The following is a 17,582-nucleotide window of genomic DNA, read 5'->3' on the forward strand; positions in this document are numbered from 1 at the left end:
AGAAGGTACTAACGTACCACGGACAGAGACAGATCCAGTACTAACGGCTGGAGACAAATGTACAGTCCCCTCCCTGATTTCAATGTGGAGGACAGCAATGTTACAAACTTCGGAGAGACAGACAACAGGGTTTATACAAATCTCTACTGTTGCAAACCAAATGCTAGCAAAAAGCAAGGGGAGATGTCTACAGTTGGTGCTTTTTTACAGTGGAGATTTATAAAAAAAAGTTTATAAATTGCATGGCTGGGGAGATGAGACAGTGAATTGAGAAGTGAGATGGAAACTTAATAGGCATTCCAATGTCATAGCCTTAGCCAGTGGTAAGTCTAGTCGTGAAATAGACACGGATTGGTTTTAACCAATCAGCATCCAGGATTAGACCCATCTGTTGTATACATATCCATTTTTCTGTGTCCCCTTCACATTAAGGCAAATTACCTATTATTTAGCTTTTATACTTTTTACAGTGAATAGGCCAAAATAATCCATAGTTCAATGTGTATGTTTTTTTATGTATACTCTGACAAGCAATTCATTAAATGATTAATGTTGGATTGTGTTCAATATAAAGTTTTTGCAGTTTTCCCCACCAGACTAAATGGGTAATAGAAAAAAAGTAATCCAAAAATATTATATTTGTAGAATATTTTTAGCTGCTTGAGGTTATGCCGATTTTACGTGCTAGTCGGAATTAGGAAAGTACTTACTAAATCCTTAGAAAGATGGTCCTGGGTTTCCTACTTGGGAAGTATCAGAATCAACCAATAGGAAGTCCTATGCAAATAACTTACATTCATTTTGACTCGGAGGTTGTGAGTTTTCAATAGTGCGTGAATGCAGCACCACATATGCAGAGGATTAAAGTGTGTTCAAGTTGGACCTGAGGTAAAATGAAGTATTATTGAACTGATGTTCAGCTCCAATGCTCGTGCAGAGAATCTCTCTCCTCAGAACTTGGTCCTGTTCTTATAGATTTATAGAGATCACAATGTTGTATATGTGCCATTATGGCATCTGTGACAAAGTTACATCAACTTTAAAGTAGTACATTTTCTTCTTCTGTTGATGTTAGGGAAAGAATTCTGCTATTACTAGTGATTTAGCGCCACATCAACTGCTGGAGACAAGAACCAAATCTTGTCTGTCATTATTTTATTGTGGCCACTAGATGGCGGTGATATAGTTCAAAGCCATTTACAAACTAGGCAAACAAATTTGAAGAAGACAATCAATGCTCTGATCATTGGCTGATCACTCCCAACCCATAGGGATCCCCACCCTATTGACAACTTTGAAATAATGGAAGCCCTCAATGGCAATGTCGCTGCAAAAACGGGTTATTTCTAAGTAGCAATCTTTATACATCTCTATGGTCCTGTTGTAGAATGGATGATCATGGGTTTTCTCTTACCACTGACGTGCAAAAATATAGGAATATGTGACCAATCGGTAAATATTTCCAGTAATATTTCATTAGCATGTTTCAGATGCTATTCAATAAGGGGTAAATCCTAACTTCCCATTGACATCAATGAATGACTTAAGGGAAATGCAACATAAGCAAGTAATAGTAATTCAACTAATTTGAAAGATCATATCTAGCCAAGAAGCCAATAGAAGGTCACATTATCCTACTGAAGAGTGACTCGTTCGCTGCATCAGAGAAACATACTTTCCTATTGCAGAACCTATTATGCAAGATCCAGAAGGTCTTCGGAGACTCTCATGCGTTGCGCTAGCCTTCACTGTACCAAAATCATCTGTTAGCTCCGTTCACAGGCCCAGGCATCGAGGTCACTGGGCTGATAAGCGGCTTAAAAATAAACAGCATCTTTGAATTGACATACATTGTATCCATGCTTGCCCTAGTTAGGGGCATACAGTATGATTCAAGTGTGAGGGTTTTATAGTTTAGTTGTTACTGGAAAGGATTCATCTCTTCATGGTGTATGCTAAACTGTGGAGCGCAGGTGAGTGTGGGCTGGCTACTGGTAAATGGAGGGTAGAGAAAGAATGGCCTTAAGGTATATGATTTCTTCTCCAGCTCCGACCTGTTGAACTCTATCGATTCAGAGAAATGTTGTTCGGCATAAAAAGGTTACATAAGTTACATAATACATTGATCATCAAATCCTCCATTTGCAGCGCTGGCTAATTTAATCACACACTGCATATGGACTGAATTATAATGGCCCATGCATTTCTGGTTAAACACTAACATACTCACAAATATTAATGACTGATTAACTAACCCTCATATGACTTGTATTGCAAGGCATATTTCATATTTGACATATACTTGCAAAATCACACCAATCATAAAGCACTCAAAAACAACAGTGTATACCACCAAAGTTGTCTTTAAAACACACATAACACCTTACAATATAGGTTTTCAGGACACTTCTGTGACTTACAATCGAAGCCCATGATGAACTTATGTTAAATGGAAACAAATCGCCTTTTCCCTATCTTGGTTGTATAAGCAAATGCCCCAACAGGCCCAGAGTAAAATGTAGATAGTAAACCTAGTATTATTTATTTCCCCTTCCTCGAGGGCAACGCAGCAACCATTACGGCCCGCTCACGTGCGAGCATCAAGCTTCATCTGAAGCATCAAGCTTCATCTGAAGCATCAAGCTTCAGCAACTAGTAGAATCAAACCATCTTGTCAAAGTCGCTGTTTGCTCCGTTGCTTCTCTTCAGGACGGTCACTCATTTTAAAGGCTGGCAACATATTTACAGGCATGCGCACAAATTCCAGGTGTTAGGGAAGTTTATTATTTAACCTTTATTTAACTAGGCAAGTCAATTAAGAACAAATTCTTATTTACAATGAAGGCCTACCCCGGTGCTGGGCCAATTGTGCGCCGCCCAATGGGACTCCCAATCACAGCTGGTTGTGACACAGCCTGGAATCAAACCAGGGTCTGTAGTGATGCCTCTAGCACTGAGATGCAGTGCCTTAGACAATTGTGCCACTTGGGAGACCTTAAGTACTCCTCTGTTACACCCTCTCCCTTCCCCCTAAGGCACATGCAAGCCACGACACCTCAACAAACAAATAAATGGCTTGGGTGATATGAAACAGCAGTATTTGTATTCCAGTTACTAAATAACAGGCGGGCTACAACAGCTGTTAGCACGAGGCCAAAGTTAATGGCCCAGACCCATGTCACCCTGAACTGCCATGTGTTATTAAAACATGTACGGTTCCCTGAAGCAAGCGGATATGTGATGCATCGTTTTCAATGTCCCACCTTGTGATACAACCACTCTTTCAGGATGGATGTCTTGATTATAATAGCAGAAAGGTTAAATAATGAGTATTTTGGATTATGTTGTGTTGAATAGAAATTAATGGTAAATAATGAATAGTGTCATTTTGATGTCACTTTTATTGTAAATAAGAATACTGTCAGGGGTGTGCGTACTGGTAGCGAAGTCAGGTGCAGGAGAGCAGAGAGTTGTAAACAGGCGCACACTTTATTGAGGCAGGAGAAACCAACAGACGGACACAACTGCGTCAAAACCTCCAGCCCATAGGCAAAAGTAAAAAAAAGCGCAAGACAGTCACAATAATTATGTACAAACAAATAAACATACCTCGTGACAAAACACAGAATAATACGAACACCAGTCTGGCACGTCAAAATGACACGTAAACACAAACAATATCACACAAAGACATGAGGGGGAACAGAGGAATAAATACATGCAGTATGATTGGGGAAGGCAAACCAGGTGTGCAAAACAAGACAAAACAAATGGATCAATGAAAAATGGAGCGGCGATGGCTAGAAAGCCGGTGACGTCAACTGCTGAACGCCACCCGGACAAGGAGAGGAGCCGCCTTCCACCTGAACAAGGAGAGGAGCCGACTTCCACCCGGACAAGGAGAGGAGCCGACTTCCACCTGAACAAGGAGAGGAGCCGACTTCCACCGGAACAAGGAGAGGAGCCGACTTCCACCTGGACAAGGAGAGGAGCCGACTTCCACCCGGACAAGGAGAGGAGCCGACTTCCACCTGAACAAGAAGAGGAGCCGACTTCCACCCGGACAAGGAGAGGAGCCAACTTCCACCTGAACAAGGAGAGGAGCCGACATCCACCCGGACAAGGAGAGGAGCTGACTTCCACCTGAACAAGGAGAGGAGCCGACTTAGGCGGAAGTCGTGACAAATAGAACATGTTTCTGAACACTTCTACATTAATGTGGATGCTACCATCATTATGGGTAATCATGAATGAATCATGAATAATAATCAGTAAGAAGGTTACAGAGGCATACATATAATACCACCACAAAAATCGACCTCCTTTGTTATTGGTAATGGTGAGAGGTTAGTAGGTTTTAGGGGTAGAAACTTTGTTCATCTGTAACTGTCTCAATCATCATTATTCACAATTCATTCACGATACTATATTCTTATTTACAATAAAAGTGACAATGCAATATATACCATTCATTTGTATCGGACACAACAAAATCCAAAACACAACCAAAACATTCTGCAAATGCATCCAACAGGTTTGTAGTCATAAGTTTGATGTAGTCACTGTGTGCTAGGAAGATGGGACCAAATACTAATACTTTAATACACTATCATTTTCCAGTCATAAGTTTGATGTAGTCATTGTGTGCTAGGAAGATGGGACCAAATACTAATACTTTAATACACTATCATTTTCCAGTCATAAGTTTAATGTAGTCATTGTGTGCTAGGAAGATGGGACCAAATACTGATACTGGTTGGAGTGTTATGGATTTCCTTCTTATTTCCCCCAGTTTCCAGAAATACTGGTTGGAGGGTTATGGATTTCCTGCTTATTCCCTCCAGTGTCCAGAAATACTGGTTGGAGTGTTATGGATTTCCTGCTTATTTCCTCCAGATTCCAGAAATACTGGTTGGAGGGTTATGGATTTCCTGTTTATTCCCTCCAGTTTCCAGAAATACTGGTTGGAGGGTTACGGATTTCCTGCTTATTCCATCCAGTTTCCAGAAATACTGGTTGGAGGGTTATGGATTTCCTGTTTATTCCCTCCAGTTTCCAGAAATACTGGTTGGAGGGTTATGGATTTCCTGCTTATTCCCTCCAGTTTCCAGAAATACTGGTTGGAAGGTTATGGATTTCCTGTTTATTCCCTCCAGTTTCCAGAAATACTGGTTGGAGGGTTATGGATTTCCTGTTTATTCCCTCCAGTGTCCAGAAATACTGGTTGGAGGGTTATGGATTTCCTGCTTATTCCCTCCAGTTTCCAGAAATACTGGTTGGAGGGTTACGGATTTCCTGCTTATTCCATCCAGTTTCCAGAAATACTGGTTGGAGGGTTATGGATTTCCTGTTTATTCCCTCCAGTTTCCAGAAATACTGGTTGGAGGGTTATGGATTTCCTGCTTATTCCCTCCAGTTTCCAGAAATACTGGTTGGAAGGTTATGGATTTCCTGTTTATTCCCTCCAGTTTCCAGAAATACTGGTTGGAGGATTATGGATTTCCTGTTTATTCCCTCCAGTGTCCAGAAATACTGGTTGGAGGGTTATGGATTTCCTGTTTATTCCCTCCAGTGTCCAGAAATACTGGTTGGAGGGTTATGGATTTCCTGCTTATTCCCTCCAGTGTCCAGAAATACTGTTTGGAGGGTTATGGATTTCCTGTTTATTCCCTCCAGTGTCCAGAAATACTGGTTGGAGGGTTATGGATTTCCTGCTTATTCCCTCCAGTGTCCAGAAATACTGGTTGGAGGGTTATGGATTTCCTGCTTATTCCCTCCAGTGTCAAGAAATACTGTTTGGAGGGTTATGGATTTCCTGTTTATTCCCTCCAGTGTCCAGAAATACTGGTTGGAGGGTTATGGATTTCCTGCTTATTCCCTCCAGTGTCCAGAAATACTGGTTGGAGGGTTATGGATTTCCTGCTTATTTCCTCCAGTTTCCAGAAATACTGGTTGGAGGGTTGTGTATTTCCTGCTTATTCCCTCCAGTGTCCAGAAATACTGGTTGGAGGGTTATGGATTTCCTGCTTATTCCCTCCAGTTTCCAGAAATACTGGTTGGAGGGTTATGGATTTCCTGCTTATTCCCTCCAGTGTCCAGAAATACTGGTTGGAGGGTTATGGATTTCCTGCTTATTCCCTCCAGTGTCCAGACATACTGGTTGGAGGGTTATGGATGTCCTGCTTATTCCCTCCAGTGTCCAGAAATACTGGTTGGATGGTTATGGATTTCCTGCTTATTCCCTCCAGTGTCCAGAAATACTGTTTGGAGGATTATGGATTTCCTGCTTATTCCCTCCAGTGTCCAGAAATACTGGTTGGATGGTTATGGATTTCCTGCTTATTCCCTCCAGTGTCCAGAAATACTGTTTGGATGGTTATGGATTTCCTGCTTATTCCCTCCAGTGTCCAGAAATACTGGTTGGATGGTTATGGATTTCCTGCTTATTCCCTCCAGTGTCCAGAAATACTGGTTGGAGGGTTATGGATTTCCTGCTTATTCCCTCCAGTGTCCAGAAATACTGTTTGGAGGGTTATGGATTTCCTGCTTATTCACTCCAGTTTCCAGAAATACTGTTTGGAGGGTTATGGATTTCCTGCTTATTCCCTCCCGTGTCCAGAAATACTGGTTGGAGGGTTATGGATTTCCTGCTTATTCCCTCCAGTTTCCAGAAATACTGGTTGGAAGGTTATGGATTTCCTGTTTATTCCCTCCAGTTTCCAGAAATACTGGTTGGAGGGTTATGGATTTCCTGCTTATTCCCTCCAGTGTCCAGAAATACTGGTTGGAGGGTTATGGATTTCCTGCTTATTTCCTCCAGTTTCCAGAAATACTGGTTGGAGGGTTGTGGATTTCCTGCTTATTCCCTCCAGTGTCCAGAAATACTGGTTGGAGGGTTATGGATTTCCTGCTTATTCCCTCCAGTTTCCAGAAATACTGGTTGGAGGGTTATGGATTTCCTGCTTATTCCCTCCAGTGTCCAGAAATACTGGTTGGAGGGTTATGGATTTCCTGCTTATTCCCTCCAGTGTCTAGACATACTGGTTGGAGGGTTATGGATGTCCTGCTTATTCCCTCCAGTGTCCAGAAATACTGGTTGGATGGTTATGGATTTCCTGCTTATTCCCTCCAGTGTCCAGAAATACTGTTTGGAGGATTATGGATTTCCTGCTTATTCCCTCCAGTGTCCAGAAATACTGTTTGGAGGGTTATGGATTTCCTGCTTATTCCCTCCTGTGTCCAGAAATACTGGTTGGAGGGTTATGGATTTCCTGCTTATTCCCTCCAGTTTCCAGAAATACTGTTTGGAGGGTTATGGATTTCCTGCTTATTCCCTCCCGTGTCCAGAAATACTGGTTGGAGGGTTATGGATTTCCTGCTTATTCCCTCCAGTTTCCAGAAATACTGGTTGGAAGGTTATGGATTTCCTGTTTATTCCCTCCAGTTTCCAGAAATACTGGTTGGAGGGTTATGGATTTCCTGCTTATTCCCTCCAGTGTAAAGAAATACTGGTTGGAGTGTTATGGATTTCCTGCTTATTCCCTCCAGTTTCCAGAAATACTGGTTGGAAGGTTATGGATTTCCTGTTTATTCCCTCCAGTTTCCAGAAATACTGGTTGGAGGGTTATGGATTTCCTGCTTATTCCCTCCAGTGTCCAGAAATACTGGTTGGAGGGTTATGGATTTCCTGCTTATTCCCTCCAGTGTCCAGACATACTGGTTGGAGGGTTATGGATGTCCTGCTTATTCCCTCCAGTGTCCAGAAATACTGGTTGGATGGTTATGGATTTCCTGCTTATTCCCTCCAGTGTCCAGAAATACTGTTTGGAGGGTTATGGATTTCCTGCTTATTCCCTCCCGTGTCCAGAAATACTGTTTGGAGGGTTATGGATTTCCTGCTTATTCCCTCCCGTGTCCAGAAATACTGGTTGGAGGGTTATGGATTTCCTGCTTATTCCCTCCAGTGTCCAGAAATACTGGTTGGAGTGTTATGGATTTCCTGCTTATTCCCTCCAGTGTCCAGAAATACTGGTTGGAGGGTTATGGATTTCCTGTTTATTCCCTCCAGTTTCCAGTAATCTTCCCAAAGGGATTTCTTCAAAACCTGGGAATTTTTGGAAAGTTACCGGAATTTTGCAACCCTAAAGGGACGTGTAACCACAAATTAGTGTCTAAAGCAGAAGGGACTGCAATGAGCTTGTTAATTTACTGTCAATGAGAAACGCAGTCTCTGAGAGATGTGTTATGTCAGTACAAACCCATTCATATGGTCTGATGCGCTGAGAATCTTATACTATTTTATAAGTGCGATCACACACAGTAGATTGGAAGGCCCTGAGAATAGTTTGATAGGCTGGGTGGTATCCGAACACTCCCAACCTTACCTTTCATAGGGTAAGAGCAGTGACAACATTTGATTTGATTGTCGCAGTGTGTTTTTGCATGAGTGTGTTGGTGGGATATAAGAGAGACAGAAAGAGCAGGAGAGAGAAAGAGAGGAGAGAGAGGGAAGGAGATGGGGAGTAAGGAAAGGGAGTGTAAGGTAGAGAGGAAACGTGTTGGAGTCTCCTTAGCCTATCCCTCTCCCCTCCCCCTCTCCCCCTTGTCCTACCCCTTCAGACGCTCTCTCAAGGCCACCTTTTTGTTCCCCTGCCTGCAGTGTCATTGACATAGAGAGCTGAAAAGGGAGTCGGCAGAGTAGAGCAGGTGAGAGACGACCAACGGACAGAGATAGAAGGACCCCTGGGCTAATGCAAACACCTCCTGCTACTGTGAAGGTTTGTCGGAGCACACCTGCAGCTTGCTTGACTTCCATTCGTTATCGCTTCCAATGACCAGGGAATACTGTAGCTGCAGACTGATCCCCACAATTCACACCTCCTCCGTGGGACACCCCCCCAGTCGTCCAACTTGGCCTGAAGATGTTTTTTTGTCTACAGAAGGAAGAATCGATCAGGAAATACCTGTAATACACTAGAAAGAGAAAGAGGGTCATCTGACAATATTTTCACTATACAGGTAAGAGGAAACCTCGGCAGGAACTTTAAAACTTTTGTTGACCTTTAGCTTATATGTATACAGTGCAAACATATGAGATTGTCCCAACTGGTACAGGATAAAACATGTTGTTTTAGATTATGTTTTAACGTGTGGATCAATTCACTTCATACCAGAGCAAGTTTTTTGAGCAGAACTGTATGCTGTTGCACACCTCACGTTTCTGAGGATCAAGTTACGTTTACTTTAGAATTGGAGAACAGGTAGAGCAGCAATGGAAAAGAGAAAGGCAGTTCAACTGTCTATGTACCAGCTGACCTCAAAATACACACAGCTGAAGAACACAAAGGTCACGCTCAGGGGTGGACAAGTCATCTGGCATTTCGAGCATTTGGGGCCAGATGGGCTGGTCAATTTTTAGCCGAAGTGGGCATGTCAAAACAAACAAATGAGCTAAATGATTATTATCTGGCTAATAATGGAGGTCTCAAGGAATAAAATGGGCTGTTGTGGGGGCCTCAAGGGAAAACAGTTGGCTGTTGTGGGGGCCTCAAGGGAAAACAGTTGGCTGGTGTGGGGGCCTCAAGGGAAAACAGTTGGCTGTTGTGGGGGCCTCAAGGGAAAACAGTTGGCTGTTGTGGGGGCCTCAAGGGAAAACAGTTGGCTGGTGTGGGGGCCTCAAGGGAAAACAGTTGGCTGGTGTGGGGGCCTCAAGGGAAAACAGTTGGCTGTTGTGGGGGCCTCAAGGGAAAACAGTTGGCTGTTGTGGGGGCCTCAAGGGAAAACAGTTGGATGTTGTGGGGGCCTCAAGGGAAAACAGTTGGCTGTTGTGGGGGCCTCAAGGGAAAACAGTTGGCTGTTGTGGGGGCCTCAAGGGAAAACAGTTGGCTGTTGTGGGGGCCTCAAGGGAAAACAGTTGGCTGGTGTGGGGGCCTCAAGGGAAAACAGTTGGCTGTTGTGGGGGCCTCAAGGGAAAACAGTTGGCTGTTGTGGGGGCCTCAAGGGAAAACAGTTGGCTGGTGTGGGGGCCTCAAGGGAAAACAGTTGGCTGTTGTGGGGGCCACTAAGAAAAAAAAAGGTCTGTTGTGTGAGAAATTCCAGAGACGATTTCTGGTCCCAGTCCGTCTCTGGCTAGTCAGTTGAAAACAACAGCTGCTGCCCTAAAAAGTCAACACATAACTCTACCTGCTTTGCTTTGTAGAATCGTAGGCACTGTAGCCTACTGCACTTAGCTTACCTTACCATTTAAAAAGGACAACTTGGTAACACTTTAAAATAGCTTTAATGAATAAGCATTGATAAACTATTTATAAACTGTTAATAAATACATATTTAATTAATTGTAAACATTGATACACAATGTATAAATATTTATTCATGAAAGACATCAAATGTTACCAATGACTTTAAACAAGCTAAGATTCCACTCTGAGAATCTGAAAAACACAACACTAAACCACACAAAATATATCAGCTCAGGCAGCATGAATAGATTTGGAGGCAGTCACAAAAACGTGTTACTCGGCTAAAATGGCGATAGGGTGAAAACGTGCCGCTGATATCCAAAGCGGTTCGTATAGATAGAGACAGGGCAGGCAGGGAGGGAGGGTTCAAACTTCAGGGAACACCAGTCTGCAAAACAAAGGCTCTCCTTCCTCATGTTCCTGGGGTAGATAATCAGGTCCGACTTACCTAAAAAATATTATATTAATGACTAACTGTCAGTGGTCCCACACACTAAAATGTGCCCATAAGCACTGGTATGTGGTTGGTGTTGTGGTTTTTTCACTGTGAAATAAACCTGATTGTTCCAGCTAGGAGTTAGGGAGGGTAAGCTGATCTTAGATCTGTGCTTTGGGGGTAACTTCTACCTGAAGTGCAAACAGTGGATTGGGATCGTGGGAGGTTAACAGTGGTATAACAAGTTTAACAAAGGTTGGAATTAAACACATAGGCCACAGATAAGCTGCAGATATTCTCACTTGGTCTACTTAGTTGATTGTTTTACATTGTTCCCAACATCAGAGCAGTTGCTACATTGTAGTTTGCGTAGGAAGTTAGGGGATCCATCAAGACTTCTTTTGGGGGCCTCAAATTGTTTCTGTGTCTGAAATGGTGGTGTGTGTGTGTGTGTTTGTGTGTGTGTGTGTGTGTTTGTGTGTGTGTGTGTGTGTGTGTGTGTGTGTGTGTGTGTGTGTGTGTGTGAGAGAGAGAGAGAGAGAGAGAGAGAGAGAGAGAGAGAGAGAGAGAGAGAGAGAGAGAGAGAGAGACAGGAGGCCTGGGCAAAGGCTGGCACTGTAGGAATGCCAACAGGTAGATGGAGCAGTGAGAGGACAGGAAGAACAAGCAGACACATTGTACCAGCCGGCTGGCAGGGCTGGGCCCGGACAGAGAGGGGTAGGGCTGCTGTGTGTCGAGGGGGAACACATGCAACTCAACCCCCCCCACCCTCCCCAACCTCCTCATCACAGCTACTGTATCACCTGTCCTGTACCTACTAGCTACCTACCTATCCTGCATTAGCGGAAGACTGGTGTCAATCACACCCAAACCAATACCAGTAAGTTTGTCATTTGTCAGGAAGTGGCATATGTAGTTACAGTGCCTTCAGAGAGTATTCACACCCCTTGACTTTTTCCACATTTTGTGCAGATTTAAAATGTATTACAGTATATTGAGATATTTTGTCACACACAATATCCCATAATATCAAAGTGGAAATATGTTTTTAGAAATCTTTACAAAGTAATAAAAAATGAAAAGGTGAAATGTCTTGAGTCAATAAGTATTCAACCCCTTTGTTATGGCAAGACAAAATAAGTTGAATATCCCTTTCAGCAAGGGGGAGTTATTAATTACACTTTGGATGGTGTATCAATACACCCACAAAGATACAGGTGTCTTTCCTAACTCAGTCGCCGAGGAGGAAGAAAACCGCTCAGGGATTTCACAATGAGGCCGATGGTGACTTTAAAACAGTTTAATGGCTGTGATGGGAGAAAACTGAAACTGTAGTTACTCCACAATACTAACCTTGTGCAGAATAAAAATATTCCAAAACATGCATCCTGTTTGCAACAAGGCACTAAAGTAATACTGTAAAAAAATGTGGCAAAGTTATTCGCTTTTTGTCCTGAATACAAAGTGTTATGTTTGGGGCAAATCCAATACAACACATTACTGAGTACCACTCTCCATATTTTCAAGCATAGTGGTGGCTGCATCATGTTATGGGTTTGCTTGTCATTGGCAAGGACTGGGCAGTTTACGATAAAAAAATACATGGAATGGAGCTAAGCACAGGCAAAATGCTACTAGAAAACCTGGTTCAGTTAGCTTTCTACCAGACACTACCAGACACTGGGAGATGAATTTACCTTTCAGCAGGACAATAACCTAAAACACAAATATACACCAGAGTTGCTTACCAAGAAGACAGTGAATGTTCCTGAGTGGCCGAGTTACAGTTTTGACTTAAATCTACTTGAAAATCTTTGGAAAGACTTGAAAATGGTTGTCTAGCAGTAAATCAACAACCAATTTGACAGAGGTTGAATAATTCTTTAAAGAATAAGGGGCAAATGTTGCACAATCCAGGTGTGGAAAGCTCTTAGAGACTTACCCAGAAAGACTCACAGCTGTAATCGCTACCAAAGGTAATTCTAAGATGTATTGACTCATGGTATACAATACTGGATGGCTAATGGCTAATGGTTGTAGTACAATAGTGGTGGTGCTATAACACTATCTGGCTGTTGATCAGACTGATGGTTGGCTGGGTGACTTTGAGGCTCTGGCCAGAGGGAGGTCCCTGTGGAGGGTGCCCATCCTGACATCTGCGAAAACCGGGAATAACAAAGAGCTCTGTGTCCATCCCAAGTACTGCCTGATGAGAGTCCCACATAACTGTTCCCCACTCACTAGAAAGATGCTTTCAACAGCTGGGCCTCATTCAGGCAGTGCACAGCGTTTGTGAAATGCTCAGATATAGATCATGTCGGTTTCCTGATCGCCCTCGTAAAACAGGTTTCTTTAACTCAACGGTCTTTCCTGGTTAAATAAAAGTGAAATAAATTATATATTTGATGTAGAACAAAAAAGCCTCTGACAGGAAGAATGAACAATCGTGTCAGCTCTATTCATAACATTTCTATCTACAACGTTTCCCTGATGAACATTGCCCAGGGGATGCAAGAGGTTGCCTAATGACTTTACAGTGGGTTTAGTTGGTTGTAAGCAATGATGTACAGTACCAGTCAAAGGTCTGGACACACCGACTCATTCAAGGGTTTTTCTTTATTTTTTACTATTTTCTAAATATAGATTTTACAAAATATATTTTTGTTATGTTTAGCTCACATAATATAAGTTAAAAGTATGCATTAAAGTGTCTGTAGTAGAATACATATATCAATGTAAAGGTCTCCAAAGCCTGATGGCTGCACGGTGGCTTCAATAGAGCACCCCAATATGAAAGAGCTGAAATGTGAGTGGTTCTGAACACCTCCTGAATCCATGTTTCAGCTACAGACTTTTTGTTGCCCTGGATACGCCCATAATAGCAGCCACACGCCTCTGCGGTAGATGGGAGCTGTGCTAAAGCACAGTTTGTGAGACTACATGCCGAAATAGGTTGTTCTCACAGAAACATCTCCAAAGTCTAAACGGTTTGAGCTACAGACAATGACCCATTCATGGAAAGCTTAGACACTCATGAACAAGCTTAAGTTGTCTGTTTTGCTCGATGGTCACATCCGGACAGGACTCATTAGAATGCAAGGTGTTTTCTCCATAGAAGATCTTAAAGAAGTATTGCATTGTGATAAAGCTTTGCTGCTAAAACCCTATTGTACATGTTCCAGTTCATTATTATTATGTTCCTGTTTTGGTGAAAAAAAATGCTAACTCTTGTGAGATGAAAAGGCCCAGGACTGTGCAACTAAGCAACATGATGAAGACCTACGTTCAATACCATGCCAATTGGCCACATGGTGGCACTATAACCAGCAATTGAAAATGCTAACTTTGAAAGGTCAGCCCCCGCACCCGTGTGACCTAGTGTCATGAAATGTATTCCATAGCTCCCTCTGCTCACAAGGGAAATATTTGCCTGAAGAAGCCATCGTGGATTTGGTGAAAAACATGCTACACCTCTGACACCGAATGGCTGATATATGGTTGATATATGGCATCTATGGACAAAGGACTGCAAACGCACTATAATCCAGGCTAGTGAGTCAAACAACATAGTATGTTATGTCAAACTGACCAATAAACATTCACGTGGGCATGGTCTGCACATAAATGCATATAAATCAGTCACGGATATCCGTAATGTAACAAATGCTGCTTGCAGCTTTAATTCCTGATCTTTTCCTGCGCTTTTTATAACTACTAAACAGATTTAAAACACTTACAGACAGATTACAGACATGGGTACAAGACAATGGGTGAGGTTGTGTGGATATAACAGTCAATTTCATACATTTCTGCCCAGGGAATAGTTTCTATTATACCGTAATAGACTCATATAGTTGCTGTCACAAACTCCAAATTGAACACAGTTGTCATATACTATTTGAATATTCATATCCCACAGAGCAAATATTTTCTGTATTTACATAATTCTTATAAATGCTGTTTTTAAGATCAGGTTTTTGTTTGGTTGACCTAATTTTTGTTGTCACAGTATTCAATTAAACTCATGAATGTACATTTTGATCTCAAAATGTTTTTGATAGGATGATTTGGATTGGGACCGATATACAGTTGAAGTCGGAGGTTTACATACACTTAGGTTGGAGTCATTAAAACTAGTTTTTCAAACACTCCACAAATTTATTTTTAACAAACTATAGTTTTGGCAAGTCTGTTAGGACATCTACTTTGTGCATGACACAAGTCATTTTTCCAACAATTGTTTACAGACAGATTATTTCACTTATAATTCACTGTATCACAATTCCAGTGGGTCAGAAGTTTACATACACTAAGTTGACTGTGCCTTTAAACAGCTTGGAAAATTCCAGAAAATTATGTCATGGCTTTAGAAGCTTCTGATAGGCTAATTGACATAATTTGAGTCAATTGGAGTTGTATCCGTGGATGTTTTTCAAGGCCTACCTTCAAACTCAGCACCTCTTTGCTTGACATCATGGGAAAATCAAAAGAAATCAAAAGACCTCAGAATTTTTTTTGTAGACCTCCACAATTCTGGTTCATCCTTGGAAGCAATTTCCAAACGCCTGAAGGTACCACGTTCATCTGTACAAACAATAATATGCAAGTATAAACACCATGGGACCACGCAGCCGTCATACCGCCCAGGAAGGAGACAGATTTTGGTGCGAAAATTGCAAATCAATCCCAGAACAACAGCAAAGGACCTTGTGAAGATGTTGGTGGAAACAGGTATAAAAGTATCTATATCCATAGTAAAAACGAGTCCTATATCGACATAACCTGAAAGGCCGCTCAGCAAGGAAGAAGCCGCTGCTCAAAAACAGCCATAAAAAAGCCAGACTACGGTTTGCAACTGCACATGGGGACAAAGATCGTACTTCTTGGAGAAATGTCCTCTGGTCTGATGAAACAAAACTATAACAATATAACTGTTTGGCCATTTTGACCATTGATATGTTTGGAGGATAAAGGGTGAGGCTTGCAAACCGAAGAACACCATCCCAACTGTGAAGCACGGGTTGGTAGCATCATGTTGTGGGGGTGCTTTGCTGCAGGAGGGACTGGTGCACTTCACAAAATAGAAGGCATCATGAGGATGGACAATGATGTGGATATATTGAAGCAACATCTCAAGACATCAGTCTAGTTAAAGCTTGGTCACAAATGGGTCTCCCAAATTGACAATGACCCTAAGCATACTTCCAAAGTTGTGGCAAAATGGCTTAAGGACAACAATGTCAAGATATTGGAGTGGCCATCACAAAGCTCTGACCTCAATCCCATAGAAGATTTGAGGGCAGAACTGAAAAAGGCCTACAAAACTTACTCAGTTACACCAGCTCTGTCAGGAGGAATGGGACAAAATTCACCCAACGTATTGTGGGAAACTTGTGGAAGGCTACCCGAAACGTTTGACCCAAGTTAAACAATTTAAAAGCAATGCTACCAAATAGTAATTGAGTGTATGTAAACTGTGATGAAAGAAATAAAAGCTGAAATAAATCATTCTCTCCACTATTATTCTGACGCTTCACATTCTTAAAATAAAGTGGTGATCCTAACTGACCTGAAACAGGGAATATTTACTATGATTAAATGTCAGGAATTGCGAAAAACTGAGTTTAAATGTATTTGGCTAAGGTGTATGTAAACGTCCGACTTCAAATGTATGTAAATATGTAAAAATACATTACATTTTACACCTTACTTTATGATAAAATTCCACCAAACGCTGAATTATTTGTGACTACCGTGAGTGTAATCTCCTTAAATTAGGTCCGAATGTAATCATATTCTGAAGGGAATAACATAATGGAACTCCGCCTGCATGAGGACGTAGACCTTTATGACCTACTGTATAATATGCTCTTGAATGAAATCCTGTTAACCATTTGGGATTATGTACACACTGCTTGATGCTAAACATAGATTTTACATGGTGTCTGGCCCGTTATTTTCACTAGAAACTATCTGAACACGTCATTAAAATATAAATAACCTGGATTTTCATTCATTCTCAGATAATCCACACCAAAAACAAAGAAGAGGAAGGGGGAAAAAGAGGGAGTGCCAATCCAGACCAAAGAAAGAGAGAAAAGGATACAGAACATCCCTTCAAGATGGCGCAGATCCCTCAGATGTGGCACACCAAGGTGATGCCCCAGGAAGAGAATGTGGACCTGGACAAAATGGTTGCTTTTGGTAGCCAGCCCGAGTGCTCCATCTGCTACAACACCTACGACAATGTCTTCAAGACACCCAAGCTGCTGGAGTGCACCCACACCTTCTGCCTGGAGTGCCTGTCGCGCCTCATGGCCATTTCGCTAGGAGAACAGGAAGGAGGTAGCAGCAAGATCCCTTGTCCATTCTGCCGCCACCCTACCCTCCTAACCGAGGAGGGTCCGCCTGCCCTGGCCACCAGCCAAGAGGTACTGTGTAAACTGCCCAGCCACCAGCAGCACGAGGAACCTGTGTGGCTTGATGGGGAGAAGCTGTGCTACAAGCGGCCACTGGAGGCCAACCCCGGAACACCCAGCTCCACCTCAGCCTTCTGCATCTCCATCGACATCGGGGCCAGCAAGGCAGGTGAGGTCCTTGCTCAGACGTGGCCCCAGCACATAGGCTTCCTGGAGCGTCTGAACGGCTGGAAGCGGCTGCTGCTCTTCATCGTGTTGATGGTGCTGCTGGTGGTCATCGTGCTGTGGCCCCTGCAGTGCATTGTCACCACGGGCAATATGCGCTGCATGCCGCGCACCGTGGGCTCAGGACACGGCTTCACCGCCACCACCACTACCCCATTCACCAGGATACCCAGTCTCACAAAGGGAGCCTTTAATTAAAATACATGATATGTAGTAGGCCAGATACCTGCTCCACAAGTCCATGTGGTTAAGGCCCACGGG

The 17,582-nt window shown here is 42.7% G+C and overlaps 1 protein-coding gene across 1 annotated transcript; it reads left to right on the plus strand.

The window, feature by feature from the left end:
• Positions 1-8,688: 8,688 nt before the first annotated feature.
• LOC135527487 (RING finger protein 223) lies at positions 8,689-17,519 on the plus strand. The gene is made up of 2 exons (XM_064955996.1): positions 8,689-9,018; positions 16,701-17,519. The coding sequence occupies exon 2, from the start codon at positions 16,800-16,802 to the stop codon at positions 17,517-17,519; it is 720 nt and encodes a 239-aa protein (XP_064812068.1). The 5' UTR covers positions 8,689-9,018; positions 16,701-16,799.
• Positions 17,520-17,582: the final 63 nt, after the last annotated feature.

The sequence above is a fragment of the Oncorhynchus masou genome, chromosome 33 (assembly GCF_036934945.1).
Source record: "Oncorhynchus masou masou isolate Uvic2021 chromosome 33, UVic_Omas_1.1, whole genome shotgun sequence".
In the NCBI taxonomy this organism is placed as follows: domain Eukaryota; kingdom Metazoa; phylum Chordata; class Actinopteri; order Salmoniformes; family Salmonidae; genus Oncorhynchus; species Oncorhynchus masou.